At 43.2% G+C, this 20791-nt stretch overlaps 1 protein-coding gene across 3 annotated transcripts in view; it reads right to left on the reverse strand.

Moving 5' to 3' along the window:
- Positions 1 to 20791, reverse strand: part of LOC119195718 (FERM domain-containing protein 5) — a 54427-nt gene that overhangs the window by 5894 nt on the left and 27742 nt on the right. The window contains exons 2-13 of one of the 3 annotated variants that reach the window (XM_037450884.2): positions 13862 to 13966; positions 8992 to 9034; positions 8381 to 8459; positions 6667 to 6764; positions 5852 to 5975; positions 5053 to 5140; positions 4788 to 4876; positions 4078 to 4141; positions 3874 to 3956; positions 3020 to 3094; positions 2172 to 2240; positions 1864 to 1970 (exon numbers count right to left, since the gene is read on the reverse strand). In XM_037450884.2, coding sequence (XP_037306781.1) covers positions 1864 to 1970; positions 2172 to 2240; positions 3020 to 3094; positions 3874 to 3956; positions 4078 to 4141; positions 4788 to 4876; positions 5053 to 5140; positions 5852 to 5975; positions 6667 to 6764; positions 8381 to 8459; positions 8992 to 9034; positions 13862 to 13966 — 1024 coding nt within the window. Of the gene's footprint in view, positions 1 to 1863; positions 1971 to 2171; positions 2241 to 3019; positions 3095 to 3873; positions 3966 to 4077; positions 4142 to 4787; positions 4877 to 5052; positions 5141 to 5851; positions 5976 to 6666; positions 6765 to 8380; positions 8460 to 8991; positions 9035 to 13861; positions 13967 to 20791 lie in introns of all 3 variants that reach the window. The other 2 variants (XM_037450883.2, XM_037450885.2) reach the window with 2 other exon arrangements.

Here is a 20791-nt window from a genome sequence, read left to right on the forward strand (position 1 = left end):
TAGCAATAGTATTCTTAAACAACTGTAGATATTAAAGAATGTACACTGTATATCTGAACCTATTCAACATTATGGGTCAAGGCATGACAAATATTAACTGCTTGTGTAACTCGACTGTTGCTTTTGCAGTAGAAGTTACAGTATGTGAGAGCGTCACTGCAGTGTACATGTCAGTGACGATGAGCAGCAGTTAAGCCCTTTGCTGACGATATCACATTCTCCAGAGTCAACGCGGCAACATTAGACCTTCACTATAAAAATTCAGCTTTTGATGGGAAAGCAATACACTAAAGTGACTTTTATGAAAACTGCAGGACAAGTAGGATCAATTGTGCCCAGTGTGTAAGCCCCTGCTGACATGAAACTCCTGTCAAGTGATAAGAAGAAGGCACGACGATTGGGTGACTGTCAGGAGCCATCTTTGCTCAGTACAGCACATTATGCTTATGAAGTTTATATCTTATAATGTGAAACACAAACTTCAAAAGAAACTCTTACAGCAGACACATCAAACCTCATGAAATACTGGTTGGAACCCAAAATAGCAGCTACATAAAGAGTCGTCAAATCTCAAATGAATGAAATGACCCTCACAAAAGTACTAATACAAAACAATACAGAAGGCAAGGGCAACCACAGGATCGGTGTCGCTCCCCCTGCTCCAATAATGCCGAGACAGACAGAATAGAGAAAGACTCTTCCACTTCCCATCCCTGGCTCTGTGATGTTTACCTGCAGAGGTGTCGGGCTGAACGCAGGGCAGCGGAGTGCCAGGTAGAGGGCTGACGCTGGCCGACTCCTGCTGCCCCGTCAGGGCCGGGTAAAGGGGCAGGACCCCCAGGGCCTTGCCCAGCATACGAGGCCCCAGGCTCAGCACGCGGACCTTTACATCCCGGTAGCAGTGGTTGATCATACGCAGGTGGACGTTCACCCGCGTGGTGATGCGGATCAGGCACTTAACCATGGTTGCGGCATGCGCGTTTTTATCCTGTCCTTATGGTCCCCGTCCCAGAGTCCAGGCCACAGTCTCACTGTGTGTGTCAAGGGAGGGAGTGTGCGAGGCCAAACGGTGGCTTTCTGCAACGGTGCTACAGCACGTTGGCATTGGCCTGGCCTGATTTTTTCCCCACCCAGGCCACTGACATACATGGAGTAGGAGACTTGGGCTATTTTCAGCTCGCTTATTAATACCACTGTAAGAAACCCAGTCAGCACAGACTGGGGCTGGGAAGCTCATATGGCCCTCCTGAACCCACAGACAACACACACGGACAACACAAAGCGTTACAGAATGTACTTGGAAGGCCAGGCCAAAGGGTCTCATAATTTCCCAGAGCCATGCAGGACACGCAGAGGAAGTTCTGGGCCTCTGGCCTGCAGAAGGTCTGGAGGGGTAACTCTGGCTGCCACTGTGTTTGCACACAGAATACATGATGAGTCAAACTCACCCTCACCCCTGAAAATCTGCATTGTTGCATTAAGTGGACTGACGCACGCACCTGCAGCATGTCCCGCTAGTGCTCTAAGCATGAACTGGGCCAAATGGATCTGGTTACATTGTGTGTGTGTGTGTGTGTGTGTATGCATGGAAGTGTTTTTCTGATAAAAATAGGGAAAAGTAGCTACCTGATCTATTTAAGATTCCGCCCATAATGCATTATCAACAAATTAATGTGAAGACTGGGATTGCAACCGCTACCGAAACGTCAAAATACTTTTTCAGCGGCTGGAGACTACGTGTAAATAATAACACACTCACTGTGAGGCCTCTACTAAACACACTATGTCTTGAAAACACCTGTTTGCCACCAGGGATTTGCTGCTTGCTTAAGCCCGTCGAAGCATGGGAGATGACGTTCTTACCCTCCATAATAGATATGTGCACAGCTCTCCGACGCGTGCGCGGCACACTGGTGAGGCGAGGCCCGTGGGTGATGGATGGACAACTTCTACTGGGCACAAGGCCAGCCCTGCAGAGAAAAACAAAAACAAAGAGGCACGAATATCACTGGAGACCAAAATAGCCGCGAGCAGGGGTAACGCATGCTGTAGCGAGTAGGTGCTGCTGATATAAAGACATCTACAGTAGCTTGGCGCCTAAGAAAATGGAAGAAAACGATCGAAAAAACGGATCAAGGACATTCTGTCCTCTCCTGAGTTTACAACTCTACCTGTGTATTTCTGGAGGTTCGCGTTTGATTTTGGCACTCTGCTCCATCACCTCTTTTGCCACTCGTCCACTGTTATAAAGCACAGACACGATGCTCAGGATGAGTTGCACAGACACACACACACACACACACACACACACACACACACACACATTACCGGGTGCTCTGGTGTCACCCGATGCTATGAAGGCCATCACTGCAGTGTAGTACAGTGCATGAGCATCATGATTGAATTATCCCGGTGAATTCAGCTTTGTGTAACTGAATTACCACCAGTCAGATAAAATGCATACACAAACTTGCAGGAAAGAATATCAAAACAATGATCATGGTTTGCCCTTCAACAGTAAAATCAACATTTAACTGACTGGGCTTGTGATTTTAGTTGAGATATCAGATATATGAATATTCTGCCGCCACCCCAATATAAGGATATTATACAGAAATACTTCAGGTTTGTAGCTCTTCCAGACAAACCTGTCGATGTTTCTGTTACACATTTTAAAAAGTCATTCTTTAAGGGAATGAAATTTCAAAATCTCAACAAGGTAAATCTCAAAATCAAAGCAAATTAAACCAAACTATCATACCAATATAGATACCACTAATGATAACTTAGACATGTTTTGCCCTTGGGTGAACTCGTCCTTTAATAAAGGACAATATGCCATTTAAGGTGATTATTGCCATCGGCCCCCTTCATTTTCCTTTCTTTGTCCTCCCGGCATTAAAGCACAGAAGGCCAGGAGGGCCACGTCTTCTGGGAACACTTCTCTCCACTTCCAGCTCGGGGGTTTTCAGCAGTGTACTCCCCTCCCTGTCATCAGTCATACTGTTGTGTACTCTACCTGAAACGGAATCGGCTGCCCTTGAAGAACAGGTTGCTGCTGGAAACCGTGCGAACCTGACTTGACTTTTCAAGCCTGATGGAACAAGAATAAAAAAATTAAGTGTATCGCATTGAAACAAGCAAAACAGAAAGGGAAACTATTAGTGTAAACAAATACACAATATAAACAATACCCCACTTATTGTCTTAACAATATGCTGCTAATAGGATCTTACTTTTGAAGCGTGTATTTTTGTAATTCAAAGCACAGAATAGAATCAAATAACCCGTTATTAAATTATGTATGTGAACTCCTATAGGCAGAGAATCCTCAACACCGCTCCATTCAATATGTTTATATTGTTACAGTAAGTGAGACATTAATGTTTAATGGTCTACTTTGCTTCTCAGAAAGACATCTTGTCACAAGGACAACTTGTTATCTTGTCTTTTAGTTCCCCCGACTCCTTATTAGATGAAAAATGCAATAAGTGAGAGGTCGAGACTAAATCACCTGAGCCATCAGCGCGACTCATTGGCCCACTGCTTCCTGGCCTCACAAGCAGCTTGTTCAGATCTGCTGAGCTGGAAGTAACAGAGGGGCCCCCTTGCTGACACAAAGCCAGCCGCATGTCTCTAGGCAGCGGTGAGGTGCTTGCCGTCTCGTGTCAGCACACGTTCATTGACTAAAAACGTCATTCGCAACTCACACCTCATTTTCCCCCGCTGACAAACAACCCAGAAGGAAAGGGGATTTTAAGGATACCCAGGTACTGTGAAGGTATCCGATAGATCTGGTAACTACACCATGACAGTGCGGGGAAATAAAAGAGAACATTGGAATTAAATGAAGGAGGTAATGAATGGACTCACTTGTAGAAAGCTTGATTCTCCACTCCACACTTCCAAAGGTGCTTGCATGCCTCCGGTGTGGGTGCAAAGTACGTCAAGATGATCTTTTTGTCCTGCACGTTTAAAATGACAGAATGTGCAGGAAAATATAACTTACAGCAGGGTATGTAGACTGTAGTTTTTCTTCTTAGTTTTGTCCCCACATCCAACAATTCTTGCTCTCACCTCTTGCTGATTTGCATAAATGTGGAACGTCTTGCCTTCAAACTTCAGTTTGGTCAACTCGTTCCTGTCCAAGCAAAACAGTCACACACACAGGAAACCGGAAATGAAAGCCACAGCTTCTTTAAATATTCATGACAACCACCCTGACATCACATAAACAGCCACAGTACTCTGTTTTGCTGACAAAACAATTAAATGATAATATTCCCTGCAGACTGGAAATGGAGAGTGATGGTAACCTGAAGGCTAACAAAGCCAGTATGAATACTGCAACCAAGTCTCTTTATTATTCTAAAATGATCATTATTTTAGTCAAACACCAACACACAAAACCTCACATGCTTTATAGAAATGCAGCATATTTGATACATTTTCCATGAATTATTTAAGCATTGTGCTGATTTAAATCAGTAGGTGTAAGCTGGTCTAATTAGCCATCTGTGCACATGCTAGCAGTGGGGTTTTGTTACAGGTAGAGGCAGATGGACAAGCTTTGCTGTGTCAGACTGTACAACCAGATGTAGTGCGCATACTGTTTAACTTAGAAGCACACAGAGCACGTGTGTCAAATCAGGTAAAATTAAGTTTCGCCCTATAGCGTGTGCTAGTCTATTTACATCCTACAAGTCCTCGAGGAGCTACTGCTGTCTCTGGCTCACGCATTTACAATCTACCAGCATCATTCAGACAATGTCGCAAATTTGGCTCACCACTTGAGAAAATGAACCCTCCTGTTTCCCTGAAGCACCACAAAACCAAATGGTGTGAAGGCGAGGAAAGCAGGGTTCCCAGACACATCCTGTAAGAAAACAATTTGAAATATAAGTTGAATGCACACATTTAATATGAGTAACACGTAACTAATGAGACAGGTGTTTTAGCATGCATGTCCCTCGAGTTTCAACATTCAAGCTGGACAGAACTGTTGACTGTGATGAAATGTTTACTAAAAAGAAACTACAGTGCTTGAAAAACCTTGCATGGATGTGGATCAACACCATACGTCTCCAGCATCTGGGCTTTCTGGAGGAAATTGCGCTCCGATGTTTCAGGTGTCTGTCCACTGAGGGACAGAAACAACACACTGAACATCTGTGTCAGTTCACCATCAGCATGAAAAATTTAACGAAACATTTAAAGGCACTTACAAGTTAATACATTAATTTAGAGAATGAAAGAAGTAAATAGAGGTTACCCAGATCAAAAATGATATAATAAAATGAATCAGGATATTTTTAAAATGCAAGTAATTATCAGAGTGAAGCATTGTTCATTTGGTGGTGATGAGGTAAGAAACCACTAGTGGGCAGCAGAATCTTGTGGTGTCTGTCATTCGGCACTTACGCCATCAAAACTAGACTTAATGTCTTTCTACCTCATTTACATTAGGTATAAAAAAATAATTATTTGATATATACATCTAACATATGTAATATATGTTGGTAAAGTTAGAGTAATCAACGTGTAAATGAATCCCTCCAGCAGCTCACCTGCTGCTTGCATGTGCGTGTGTGTGTGTGTGTGTGTGTGTGTGTGTGTGTGTGTGTGTGTGTGTGTGTGTGTGTGATCTATATGTTCACTTTCATTATTACGCTCTGCTCTCTGTCATTAGAGTGGACAACAGAGTGCTTTTTTGTGCTAGCTGCTGAACTAAGTGCCATCAATCAGTCCGGCCAACACAATACAGGGAAATGGTGCCACATTACTGTTTTGTTCAGCCTTTATAAAAGCGTGATCTGTAGGTATTTATTGATGGTGCCATACTGGCACTTACATCAGCTCTGTCTTGTGTATGTCTGCAATTCGACGCTCCAGCTTCTCCGAATGCTTGGGGAAAAACTGGAATTTGGAGCTGTAACCTTCAGGATGCTTCCCAGGGTCGTAATTTCCGATCTCAGCTGGAGAGAGGATCAGAAAAGAAAACATTCCATGTGCATAAGTTGAAATGACTTGCACCGCTTTCAGCACGGTGCTGCTTTCGCAGGGAGAACATGCCCAGGAATATTTGTGTTGCTTTCTGCCACACTGCACTCCCTCGGATGACCCTGATGCTGATTTCTCTCTGCAAGGAGGAGCTGACCAGGCAGTCCATCTTTAATTCATCAGCCCTTCCTCCAAGGACCTGCCTCTCCTCAAACATTGTGCATTCTGTGATGTTAGCTGTGCCACCATACCTGATGTGTGTTGCCTTTTCTATTGTAGGTATGTGTGTGTCTGCTGTAAGATGTCATATGGCTTATACTGTATATGTATTTTTTAAATATGACATAATATTTTAATTAGTTAATATTTCATAATCAAGTGTGGTTTCTTCATTCATTAAAGAGAGTGCAGATTACTTTCACTTTCCGAGCAAAAAAAATAACCTTTTTACAAGTTTAAGAATGAAAATCACAATGGGAAACCACAATCAACGGGCCTAATGTTTCCTACAAAGCATTCACAACGTACAAGCAGCGTATTCTTTGAGGATCATAATGCTCTCGATTGCTGCATCCACCTGGTGAATTAGAGGCATGGGGTACAACAGAGATCACAGAACACAGAGCAAACTGTCTCATGTCATTCTCATCTGTCACTTTGCGTTACCTTGAAGGATGTGTGCAGCGAGCATGGCCGCGTCCGAGGTTTTACACAAGAGCCGACCGTGGTAGAGGTCTCTCTTGATTTGCAGGAAGACAAGATATCTAATGCGAAAGGACAAACATCATGTCAGACAATGTGAGAGGCTGATGATATTCACTCAGTCATCCTGTTTCCTTTGTGACACAAAGTTTCTGAGCAGAAGCTGTTTTGGGGGAAAGGAGGGTAGAAAGGCCCCTCAGGGAAAGCTGCTACTCTCTTTAAGGCTCCAGCCTAGTTTCAGACACGCCCAACCAAACAGCTCCTTACGCACAAAACATTTTCTGAGGCATATTTCACTATTGTGATGATGGCTAAAAGTATTCTCAGAATGGGAGGTGGGCTTGTTATATTCTTGCATCAAAAACTCGCTGAAGCACGAACAGGATATTAGACGTTGATCTTGTTTTTGTTTTTTTACAATCAGCCAGCAAACCTGATCTCCATCTAGCATCTAGGGATTTTCCATCTACACAAAGGATAATTATGCTTTCTGTCTGGCGGGATGCATTAAAAAGCTGCTTGTTTACTCTGTGGTGAGAAATGGGTACTTATTCATCAGCCATTAAGTGCTGACGCCTGCTGTCTTTGCTGTATTTTTTTTGTAAAACAGACAAAACGTCTGTTTTACAAAAAATAATACAAACATGCAGTCAAAGACATTATACACTATTTTGCCACAGTGGAAAAATGTCCTCTTCATTTGAAATCCCTTTTTTGAACTTCAGCGGCATATTAGCTTTTGAGCAGTATTAAAGTGCAGTGTAATCGACTCCAGAGTACTTTTCCAATTTGAGGAATAGCACATTTGTTTTGGGGAAACTCACCTGCAAAGCATGTTAACACTACTTAATGTGTCTATTTTACAGAATCTATTTTTCCAGTTACAGTACGAAGAACACAGGCGTATGATACAATTAATGATGTATGAATTCCATTCATCTGCTTCAGTTTCACTACTGTTGTGTCTTTCTGGACACTCGATAGGAAGAATTGACTTATAGACTTTTCATTTGACATTAACGTGCTGTCCAAAAAGCATCCTTGTACAATATGATGAGTGGGAGTACTCACTGAATGAGCCTTGTATGTGATTGATTATTCATGCGTTCCTTCCCTCTGCACTCTCCAGTCTCATCATGATGTGTCACTCTCTCCTCCTCACCCCTAACCTCCAGCCCTTTTTTCACCCTCAATTTTTCTTTGCACTCTCCATAAGTACTCTACATATGGTGGACATTACATTTACACATCAGAGAGAGAGAGAGAGAGTGAGAGAGTGTGGCCTACTCGCCTTCTAGTCAGTAAATAATGCGGTCTTCACTATCTGAAGTAAGTGTAAACTCAGTCGCCTTCGTGCTTTTAATGAACTTCTTTGAATTGTCTACCATTTTAATCAGAATATCATTTAGGAAGAATTAGAGTAAAAGGAAATGTGTGCCATTAGACACAAAAATACCCTTTTACATTGTACGCTGCTTCCCAACTGCGCTCCGTGTAATGTTGATTTTTTATGTTTTATTTGGGTGAGTACTCAAGTATTTTGATCATGCAAGTCATTAAGGATGGTTTAGAAAAACACAGAATGGCAGTCTTTCTAACTTTTACACTGAAACATTAAGGTACACCTTAGCAGTGTAGATAATTTATCAATACAAGTTAAAGGAAGAGCAGCTCATACCGTGTGATTTCCTCCTTTAGAAAGGCGGGTTCAGGCGGGTAGAACTTGACCCTCAGACACATGGTGAAGGGAGGCTGACCTGGAGGAAATGGAAGAGATTAAACATCATGCACAGCTGATTAAATAATTCTCCAATATGAAAAATTATATATATATATTTATATAAATAAATTAACTATTGATTACCCAATAGAAATAAATCAAACATTTATCTTAATGAATACTAACAGGTATTAAAAGTAAAAACACTAAAACTACCGCAGCATGTACTTCAAGTATCAAAAGAAAAATAACTTGTAAAAAAAGTGTTTTATTTTATTACTAGTTTTTATTATAGATTTCTACTGCTGCAACTACAGTTTTTGTAAGCAGCATTTAATGGTTTGATGTTTTCATTGAATAAATAAAATGTAATTAAACAATTATCTGGGTCTGCAATGTTAAATGTTCAGCTTTCAATTGACTCAAATTCAAAATGGATCAAATGAACACTAAGTAATTTAATATCAGTGCAGATTTTGAGTTTTTTAGTTAAGATTCGAACTAATAAAAATAAATAAATAATAAAAATGATGAACTCAAACTAAATAAAATGAATTGAAACTACTTACATTTCATTTGCTTTGCAATTGACTTTGTGACCTCCAACCAGTGCTGCATTGGAAATAAAACAGGTCAATGCAAATCATCGTGGATGGCATTCTTTTGAAATCAGGACTTCAGGCACATTGGACGGTTTCATGGTTTCTTTGGCCAGATTCAGATTCTTTCTTCTCACTGGGATCATATGGTCTCCATCTTTCTTCAAGGAGGCGTTCAAGTTGCCACACAACAACTAACCAAAATAGTCCTGAGCGACAGCATAGGAAATGCAGCCTCAGCAGGACTTTGCTCTTGTCTGCGGGACTACAACGTGACCTGTGAACATGTGAATTCTTCATGAGCAGTGCCACTGCATGCCTCACAACAGAAGCGCCCGAAGAAACAACTTTGTGTCTGTGGTGGTGTTACGAATTACGCTCCATGGAAGATTTTCCACTGGAACAGTCTCGTGATGATACTCTACGCTCTGCCTTCGACCAGGTGATACGTATTGATGGTCACATGGTGCGCCCTGACATGGCATGACATGACATTATCATACCCGCACTTTTCATTGATCAGGGACAGGTTATACAGAGTGAGTCGTGACACTCGTACAGGGCAGGAGAACACCCAGTTAGTAATACCGAAAAGCCGTCGGGAAATAATTTTCCAGGTGGCTCACTATAACCCGATGGCGGGCCACATGGGTAGTGAAAAAACTATGGACCGGATAACGGCCCGATTCTACTGGCCAGGCATTTGGGCGGATGTGCGCCGATGGTGCGCGTCCTGCCCGCAGTGTCAGCTAGTGAACCAGCCGGCCATTCCGAGAGCGCCGCTGCGACCGCTCCCGTTAATGGAGGTGCCGTTCGAGCGCTTAGGTATGGACCTCATCGGGCCGTTTCACGGGGATATCGCTTTGTGCTAGTTCTGGTGGATTACGCAACACGATATCCCGAGGCAGTGCCATTGCGCAACATCTCCGCGAGGAGTGTTGCGCAGGCACTGTTTCAGGTCATCTCCCGAGTTGGAATTCCGAAAGAGATTCTGACTGACCAGGGCACCTCGTTCATGTCACGTACACTGCGGGAACTTTACGAATTACTGGGAGTCTATTCGGACCAGCGTCTATCACCCTCAGACCGACGGGCTGGTGGAGCGGCTGAATAAAACCTTAAAATCCATGATTCGTAAGTTCATTCACGACAATGAACGTCATTGGGATAAATGCCTTGATCCTCTGTTGTTTGCAGTACGGGAGGTGCCTCAGGCCTCCACGGGATTTTCTCCCTTTGAGCTGCTGTTTGGCAGGAAACCACGGGGGGTGCTCGACCTGCTTAAGGAACACTGGGAGGAGGGTCCGAGCCCCGGTAAGAACGAGATTTAATACGTCCTGGACCTGCGAGCCAAACTCCAAATACTGGGTGAGTTGTCACGTGAGAATTTGCTCGAGGCCCAGGAGCGTCAACAACGGCTGTACAACAGAGGAGCAAAGCTGAGACAATTTACACCGGGAGAAAAAGTTCTTGTATTGCTTCCTTCCTCCAGCTCAAAACTCCTCGCCAGGTGGCAAGGGCCCTTCGAGGTCACACGGCGGGTGGGGGACGTCGACTATGAGGTGGTGTGATCTGACAGGGGCGGAGCTACGCAGATCTACCACCTCAACCTCCTCAAACAATGGAGGGAGGCGGAGTCTGTTTCACTGGTGTCCGCAGTAGCTGAGAGAGAGGAGCTGGGGCCCGAGGTTCCTAAGTCCACCAATCCGACCCGGCTCCACTTCGATGCCCATCTCTCTGCGAGCCAGAAAACAGACTTAGCCCGGTTGCAAAGTCAGTTTAATGATGTGTTCTCTCTCCTGCCAGGTCGCACGGACCTCATAGCGCACCACATTGAGACGTCCCCGGGCGTGACCGTGCGAACACGGCCCTACAGGTTACCTGAACACAAGAGAAAAGTGGTTCAGCGAGAATTAGCGGCGATGCTGGAGATGGGGGTAATAGAGGAGTCCAACAGCGCCTGGTGCAGCCCCATCGTCCTGGTCGCTAAGAAGGATGGGTCTGTGCGGTTCTGTGTGGACTATCGCAGGGTGAATGACGTGTCACGTTTCGATGCCTACCCGATGCCCCGGGTCGACGAACTCCTGGACCGATTGGGCACCGCACGTTTTTTTACGACACTGGATTTAACCAAGGGCTACTGGCAGATTCCCTCACCAGAGTCCAAGGAAAAGACGGCTTTCTCCACTCCGTTTGGGTTATACCAATTCGCCATGCTTCCCTCGGGTTGTTCGGGGCCCCGGCCACCAGCCAATGCCTCATGGACCGGGTGCTTCGCCCGCATGCCGCATATGCCGCCGCCTACCTGGACGATGTGATCATACACAGCACCACCTGGGCGGAGCATGTGCGGCAGGTGGGCGCGGTGCTGGAATCCCTGAGGCAGGCCGGGCTCACCGCCAACCCGGGGAAGTGCGCAGTTGGGCGGAGGGAGGTACGGTATCTGGGGTACCACTTGGGGGGCGGGCAGGTGCGCCCTCAGGTAGACAAGACCGCGGCTATTGCGGCCTGCCCGCGTCCCAAGACAAAAAAGAGGTGAGGCAGTTTCTGGGGCTGGCCGGGTACTACCGGAGGTTCATCCCGGGCTTTGCGGAGCTGACCAGCCCCTTAACTGACCTGACCCGGAAAGGTGCCCCAGATCCGGTCCAGTGGACCGAGCGGTGCCAATTGGCGGTTGAGGGGGTAAAGTTGGTTGGGGAGTTGGTTCGGCCGGATGGCTCCCCGGCCTAAGTCGGGCGGTGGGGGTATGTGGTGGTGGGGTGTGATTGCTCAGCTGCAGAGGGGGGGGGGGGGGGAGAACTGGGAGGAGGGGTTCAGGGAACGGTGCCGGCCGCTAACGAGCACAGCTGAGGGGCATCAGCCTAATTGTCTCTCCTGTGCTTAAAACCAGTGAGCAGATCTGGAGGTGCGTGCTGTACCGGACGCTCAGGAGCGAGCGTGGAACGAGCGAGCGACAACCTGAAACTTAAATAAAAGATTAAAACGTACAGAACTGCCTGGTGTCCGTTTGTCTCGCCTCCGGGAAACGGAGCAGAGGAACCACATCTGCTACAGTGTCTAAAAGGCGGCACGAATAAAATGAACTGAAGAACACAACTTTTCACTCTGTCCCACATTCTCATTCTTCCCACTAAAGTATAGCCACTCATGTGATTTCTATATGGACCCAAAACAACAACCTTTAAAACATTGGACAACTTCAACATGTTTTATGTCACGGTTTGGGTCAATGTTCTGTTTGATTTTGTAGTTTCATGTCTCTTTGTGTCCCTGGGGTAACTTCACTTCTTGCCTTGTCCTGTCTTCCCTTTGTGATTGTCTGCCATGTCCATGAGTGTTTCCACCTGTGTCCAATCGCCTGCACCTCCCCTGTGTATTTAAGCCATGTTAATCTCTTGTCCCTTGCGTGTTGTGCTTGTTGCATGTTGTGGTTTGTACCAGTCGGTAGTGTTCATGTCAGATCCTGAGTGTAATCTCGCATCTCGTCCATGTTTTTCCTCCCCTTGACATTTTGTACTCTCAGAGTTTGATTTTTGAATTTGGAACTCTTGACCATTAAAGTCCTTTTTTCGTCCTCCTTCCTGCCTCTGCCTACCACAGTTCTGACATTTTAATCTTAAACAGGAAACAGAAACTTTTTTGTTTGAAATATCAACAAGCAGTGTTGTGCCTGAACGCGTTCATTGAACGATAGTTAATGAACTCATTCATATTTTGGGCGAACGTGAACTGAACGTACTGTATTAATGCCTGATTAACGTTACTGTGAACTCGTTCATTCTGGTGTCTGTGAACGGCACGTTCTTTCAGGTTAACATCGTTCAAAAGGGTGCCAGATTTCTATAGAAAACACACCGTAGACGCACCTTAATAAGTAGCGGAAAAAACACCCAATCTGTCAACAACAGCCACCAGTGTCGCACCGCCGCTTGCGTCATCAAAAAAAAGAAAGGCATAGAGGAGACAGCTGTGTGTAGCAAAGAGGCGGCTTATAATAATTTAAATGAGTTTTATGGTTACTGACAAGGTCGGTGAGGATGGGAGGAATCTGACCTTTCTTTGCAAACATTTGCGCCTTAATGATAACTGTCATGTTTTTATTCCTTATTTAAAAAAGACCATTCAAGCAGCATGTGTTTGAGAATGTACTGTAGGGGTGAACGCTGCAAGCTGCTGCTAGTGTGGAGTGAATGGAAAGCAACATAGCATTAAAGCAACAATGGGGAAATGCTGTCCCCTCAATGCTAATGTAAACCCTGGTTGGATAAGGATTCAAAATTGGATATGAAGATTAAATCTGATGCATAGCTTCAGTGTTAAAACTGATAAAATAATTGCTGTCTGTGGTTTTATATGGGCTTTGGCAATCATTTTGAAAAATAATAGCTTGCAGCAACATTGAAAAAAAGAACTGAACTAGTTGGAACTGTGAACTTAGTTCAAATATTTTGAAGTTTGAACTATGAACTGAACTAGTTCATTTTAAAATTTGTGAACTGAACTTTGAACGAGTTCATGTAGAAAGTGCACTTTCCAAACACTGTCAACAAGGCTCCATTAAAGGTGCATTAAGTACAAAAGTGGAGTTCGGAAGCTTTTGTCTTGCAGCTGAAATGGTCAAACTGGTCTGACGCTCTTGAAGATTCCAAGTTTAGCCACACCAACAAAATTAAACCATTCATTTTTACCAGCAAAGGGGACCAAGCTTCTTACAAACAAATTATCAACGAAGACCTCTCAGTCTGTTTTAATGATTGTGAATTATTTTAGGACATGAACTAAATGAAATAAATGATTCAAACGGACACAAACATGCTCTGTGATGCTAATGTACACATACCCGCTGCTTGTCTGGATCCACATATCTGATACCAAAGTAGTCTTTCTCCAGCAAGTTGAGGTGGTGGCAGATGAGGTCAAACAGATACTGACCCTTTGCATCCCGCTGTAAAAGAAAACGGAGAAAACAAAATTCATTTTAACATTTTAAATATGTAGTTAAGACAAGGTTATGAAAAGAACTTTGGTCCTCTGTTCAAACATGAGAAATAATTTTTGCTGGCAGAATATGCTTCATTTTGTTTTCAGACCCTGCCATTGATATCTCAGATTCATCCAATATTAATACAAAGTGTCTGGAATAAACCCTATTGACAGACAAAGGAGGAGCTCGAAGATGTTGGGCCTGTCTCCAAATGGAGACGAGAGAAGCTTTGCCACTTGGGATAACTGACCTTTCTGTAGCGAGAAGCCTTTATGGGTGCCAGCCGCTGTTACATTACTAACCAATCTGACGCACCGGCTGGTTTGAAGGGGCACAATCCTTGTGGTGTGCTCAGGCACAATTTTTTTTTGAAGAATCACAGACACTGGCATGCGGACAGAAAAACAATAAACTGTCAAGTCAAGGTATAGAGGATCGCATATCATCCCTGCTTGGTTTGTCATTGAAAAAGCATGTTTCTTGGTTGTCAAATAATATGCCAAATGCATAATCCCAATATAGTGATAAATAATAAGGTTGTGCTTACCTAAAATACAAAAAAACTCACAAAAATATGATTTCTGCTTTCAAGTAATAAATGCTTTCTCCTGTGGTTTCATCATTTGGTTGAGAAGCCTGCTGGATGCAGTAACTGGGAGGAACAAAGCCAACCACAAATAAAAAAACAACGGTTCTGTATGGAGAGGACATTCTAAGTCAAGGACATCTGCTCCTTTTTTGCAAGGAACGAGTTGGTTAGTATTCAACAGCACTCCCAACTACTCCCGTCCTTCTTCCCCCTTTCTTTACCCTCTACTCCTGTTTCTGCTCCACGCCAAACGGGGCTGCATTATTCCCCCGCTGGTCCCTCTAATTACAGGCCTGAAGTGATTGCACAAGAGAAAGGATGTCCTGCAATTTCTAATTAACACTAATGAACCTTGTACTCGCCTAGATTGCCACTTTGATATAGCCCTACAGGAGCCTCAACACATTTACAAATGGGTTTGACCTGAGTCTAAAAGAATTAACAGGTGAGGACCTACATATTGACAATATCCACTAGTGCTGTGTTGTATTTGTCGGCCAATTCCCTACAAGATACAAGACAGAAAATAATAGGACGCATTGTTATAATGCCAATGGGGTTATTTTTTTTACTGTAAAATGACCCCCCGGCAAATGTCCCTTTCATACAAAACAATGTAGAAATAATAGGTTTCACACAACGTTAATGTGCCCAATAGAAGAGGCAAAAAAGGGAACGACACATTCTTTCCATCTACTTGAAAACACCATAGTTGTTGTTTTACTTCGTCAAAAGCCCCAGTGTGCAATGGGCCCTTTCCTTTCAGATTAATCATTAAAATGGTCTCCATGTCAATGCAGGAGCACAGACCATTAATAAAAGATTGTATCACTTAACTGGTGAGATGAGCGGAAACACAATGCCGTTGACTGTGTGTGTTTGAACAGTGCACAGCTACGGGTACATACGGTCGTGAGGTTATTTCTTTGGTTTCATACGCAGATTACTTTCTTTTGATGGAGGCTGAGCAATTTACCGTGCTGACGGAGCTGCATGGGGTTCGAGTTATGACCCACACACAAACACAATAAAAAAAAGCTCTCTTTGCAATATTGTGTCAATTTCTATTTTAGTCAAGCACACGCAAACAGTCATATGCGGGTGTTATAAACCAACATCTTGATAGTGATTCAGACGGTCCACTCAGACTGTTTAAAATCAATAATCATAGAAACATGATGATGAAGTGACAAAACAACATTGAAAAGGTACCGTGATGTCACAGTGACGCCTTGAGGAACAACACAAAGACAGAAAGCACAAAGCAGATCAAACAAAAGCCTCAAGCGAGTGTAGAAGGAACAGATTTTGCTTTTTGGATGTTTAATTCATGTGAGAAGTGGAGTGCTATAACAGCAGACACAGATTCATGGGATGCAGTTGTCATGAGCGTTTGTCCAAGATGATGCTGTGAACCAGAAACCGCTTAGAGGACAGTCTTACCAAGCAGGAAAGTGGGCCATCAAAACAAGATGGGATTGTGTGAGGAATCAGGAGAGTAAGTGCAGCTGCGGATGGAGCGATATGGATAATTGCTTTTAAAGCTTCTAAAAAGTTGATAGTTTGAATAGGTGAAATGTGAGCTGACATTTAGGATTAAAAGAGGAATTCATGAGAGGCAATTATTCATTTCAGCTTAATGCCAAGTCCTCTCACTTTCTTTTCACATTTGGTATGTTCTTTAACTCTCACTCTGCATTAGGACCAATGTCATTGCTCTTTCACATAAAACAAGCTAAATATTTATTTTTACACAACACATGCCTGGTTACTATGTATATTTTAGTGAGCATGCAGTTCCCACAGCAGCTATATTTTCTTACTAAAAAGTGTGACAAATACCCCCCTTAACAAAATGAGCAGCACAATTGTTGTCATGCTTAGGATTAGCATATAAACAATGCTTTATTTTTCTGGCGTCTGCACAGCTCTGGTGATGCGCCGGTGGAGTCTCCCCCAGTGCAGTAAAAGGCTGTCGGGGCAATGCCTCAGTGTCGCTAATTCAGACTGTATCAGCCCTTCCGACCTGACATTTATTCTTATGCACTGTTAACCTCTATGCAACATGCAAACTGGGCGATCTCACGGTGTGCAGTGTTGTCATAACTATATGTACCAGAAATGTACATTCCAGTCGCTGTCAGAGACTCGTCGGAACACTAATGTCTGCCGTTTCTCAGCGTAATAGCCATGAGCACTATTGGATTCCTTGGCAGGGGAAGCTGTTAAAGCCTTTGAGCATTCACTGTTCCTTTCACCCATTTTATAAATAGCATTTGAGAACATAAGACCCCAACAGAACCAGAGCAGCTTCGCTGTGATAAGTTTCCATTACAAGGTGCACTACGTGGTCCTGTAATGGTTTTCATGCTTTAACTTCCTCGGTGTGTCTCAGCCCTGGTGATTTTTTTAAATCAAAGAGACAACAACATTAACCGAACTGGAGCTTTCCGCTCGGTTCCAAACTACCCCCCTGTCAGGGAAAGGCAGTCTTATTTACAGTTTACAGTTTGCTGTCCTATTTGTTGTAAATTAAATAATCTTTTGGTCCAAACAAATCGGCTGGTTATAGCATTAGGTGTCAACTTTTGTAAACTGCTGTGGGCACATCTTTAATGAACAACAAGATTGCAGGAGATATAGAGGGCAGAAATAAGGGGGCTTTTTGGGATGAGGAAAATTCACTCACACACAATTAGATTTTTACTGTCAGGAGGTAATTTCCCTTCTGACTTCTTGTTCTTTTGCCATCATTGTTGAAGAGATTTCCCAGACGCAGACGTCTATTTTTATCAAGTGGGATGATTGGATGTGAAGTCACAGGAGATTGGAATGCTGCTTTTGGCCACTTTTCAAATTGGATCACAGCTAAATAGTACAAATATCAGTATTCTAAAAATGTGGGACAGTTTCAGATATAATATCTCTTGATTACATGAAATAATATTTTTGAATGACAGAGTCAATTGGGTTCCAGTAAAGAAGAAGCCTCAAGGCTCCATCAATGGGGATTTTTGTTCCTGGAATTCTCTCCTTCTCTGTCACAATACGTTTGTCCACTTTGAAGATACCTGGTCCAAATATTCAAATCATCAGTGAGCTGGATCCAGTGTTAACCAGGGGTGACGGCCGACACACCACGTAGTGTCGGTGTGTTTCATAAATAAACTCAGAGGAACATTACAGAGTGAAGAAGTCTTTTTTCACGACACCTGCAGAGATATCAATACTGGTGAAAATCCGAGGCACGTTCAGACTTTGTTATCACTGAATGAGCTCGGCGTTATCATATATAATGGTTGTTTGAAAGGGAACCAATTAAAAGAATCAAAATGCTTGCTGATGCCACCCGATGTAGGCTCATTGCGCTTGTAGTCCTGGTTGTCTTTAGTATATCTGCAGATCTCTGATATAATGCCAACAGTTTGTGTGTTTGGAGAGCCTCCACCCCTTTTGTATAATTAAAAGCTTTTGAACAACTCTGACTAATTTATCTCCGTAGTAAAGGCCATACATGAGTTGTTGAGTGGAAATGAAATCTTTTATATAACAGCAAATGTAGTCTGTAATGAAACAGATATTTTGCAGATGGGTGCTCCAACACCTTTCCCTGCAGAAAAATCATGCACAAGCAGAAAAAAAGATAGCACTGTGCAGCATATTGATGGCTTAAGAAACATAAAAAGTGTAAAACCCAAAGCACACAGAAGCTCTGTTATGTACAATATGTGCACTGCAAAACTGGACCTCTGACAGCAAGATACAGTTAAAGCTTTAAGGTCCAAGGCAATACATTAAGGTGAGCAAGCAGAGACAAAGGCAGCAAAATAATTTTGTGTATTGAGTAGGCGGAAGATTGACTTTTACTGGCTCTGCTGATGAAGTCACATCCATATTGAATATGGTTTGCTTGGCAGACTCACCTGTTTTTCAGAGGAAGTCAAGGTCAGTCAACCAAAAGTAGCTTGCCACCATAAGATGTTACAAGGATATATAACTACGGTTGTAGCTGTGTTCCATGCATTTTATTACCCACATGTGATTCAGTGTGCCGTTACTACTTACGATGACCTTTTCCAGCTGTGTCCAGCATGCTGGAGGCATTATTTTATTTACTGCAAAGTGTGTGTAATATAGTAATATTTGGGTTTGTATATGGTGTAAGAGCAGTACTCGCTTCACTGTCAGACAATGATGCTGAGCTCTTTTTCTTTAGCTCCCTTTGGCTGTTTTAAACACCTCAGGCTGAGCAGAGGCAACCTTCGTGCTGCCACGTCACCCCCTCCATTGTCTCCGGAGCCCGGGAAAGATCCCTTTCCAGTGGTGAATCCAGCCATAAAAATGCAGAAAGCTGTTTGGCCCCTGACTCTAGCTGCCTGTGCACACAGGCGTGAAAGGCCCACCACTGCCACTAGGTCAACGCTCTAATGGAGGCCCAGGGGAGACCAAATCTTCTCGATAAATGATTCAGAGAAACAAGGTTCACGTGGAATGCAATTGCACTATAACCAGGTGAAATTTGGTCATCAAACGTCTTCTTCTTGTCCCTAAATTATGCACTAAAAGATTGAAGAAAAGATTAAATCTGAATAGCTCAGGATCAAGTTGAGAAGGATTTTTTAGGAGTCAGAAGCTGAAGAAGCTTTTAATATTCATCGCAATTTTTTTCGCCTTTAAGTGCATTATACATTTCTGTTAAAGAGCAGAATATCTGCACTTAAATTAGCATAACTTAACTGGGACAACAACATAATTTGTGTAAGGCAGAAGAAATCTAGACATTGCCGTTGAATTGTCGGATGAGGATTTGGGGTTACAGCTAATTTGAGAGATTTACTGTGGTGTCACTTAAGAAGCTTCAAGGACTCCCCGAACTGCCTAATCCTTGACATAGATAGTGCTAAATATGGGGCACAATGTTTCCTTTCATCAAAGTTTTAATGATGACAAAAAGAACAAAGTGCCTGTCCTTCATTGTCTTGAATGGAATTTGAGCAGTGCAACAGTGAAAAACTTTCTCTGTACTTTGTATTATTGGATCTCAGTGCTTCATTTGACACGTTCAATGACAATATATCAGTAAACAGGGGTGGGTTGGATTTTCTGAAACAGTCCTAGACTGTTTTGAATCCTATTTAGAGGGCACAGACTTCCCCAAGGCTCCATTCTCAGAATCTACATACTAGCACTGCACATCTGGTATACAGCTAAATGTATGCTGAGCTCAAATGCTTTACTTAGCAAAGGCAATAGGCAACACACTAAGGAGCCATGTACATCGCAGATGTGTAAGATATTCTGTTATACTGCAAAGAGACAAAGGAGATGGTCAGCTGTGACGGATGCTGTTAACGTTAGTGCAATTCACCTGCATGAAGTGCTTGACGGGAGTTTTGAATGAGCTGACATGGCTTTAGCTTCCCTCCTTTAAAACTGGAAGGGTTTATGAATCTAAGCACCAACCCTGTAAATGTGGCACCTCTGCAGCTAACCTCATCCAAGGTTAACCACGGAGGAAACAAAGAAAAGTGTAAATTAATTGGTTTGCGTAATTAAAAGCTGCTAGTTCAATCTGATTGAACTGCTAATATAACTAAGCCTTTTAGGATGAATCTCCAGAAGTGGAGCAAAAAATAGGGCTTTCAAAGGCTGTGATAACTGTTAGGGCAGCGTATCAGTTTCTATCCCATGCAGCTTAGCTTGTTCTCCTCAGGGGAGACACGGTACTGATTTTTCTAATAGCCCCACAGGGGCAAAAGGTTAACGACCTCCCATACAATCATATAGGATCCAGCAACATCATTTGATAACATAAAGCAGAGATTGCATCTTTAAGTGATTTTTCAGTTATGACACAAACATTGCTAAGCAGGTACTAACAAAATGGATACACAATGGTGGATAAATAGGTCAATTGGCTTTTATTAGACAAATGTCATTCCGTGTGACCCCAGAGCAGTGCCTTTCCCAACCATAACAGATGATCTGAGTATATTCCCATCATCACTTCCTCAACCCCTTCCAATTAAACACAAACCCAGAGGGACAAACTGATAAGACAGGGGTCTACAATGAAAGAGAAACAAGGGATTCAAGCACAAATGTGAAAACGCAAACGGCTACTTATTCCTGCTGCCTGCAATGAGTACACTAGTGTATGCTCAGAGCAGAAGGCTTAGCATAATATCATTCAGCAT

This window comes from Pungitius pungitius, chromosome 6 (assembly GCF_949316345.1).
Source record: "Pungitius pungitius chromosome 6, fPunPun2.1, whole genome shotgun sequence".
NCBI lineage: Eukaryota > Metazoa > Chordata > Actinopteri > Perciformes > Gasterosteidae > Pungitius > Pungitius pungitius.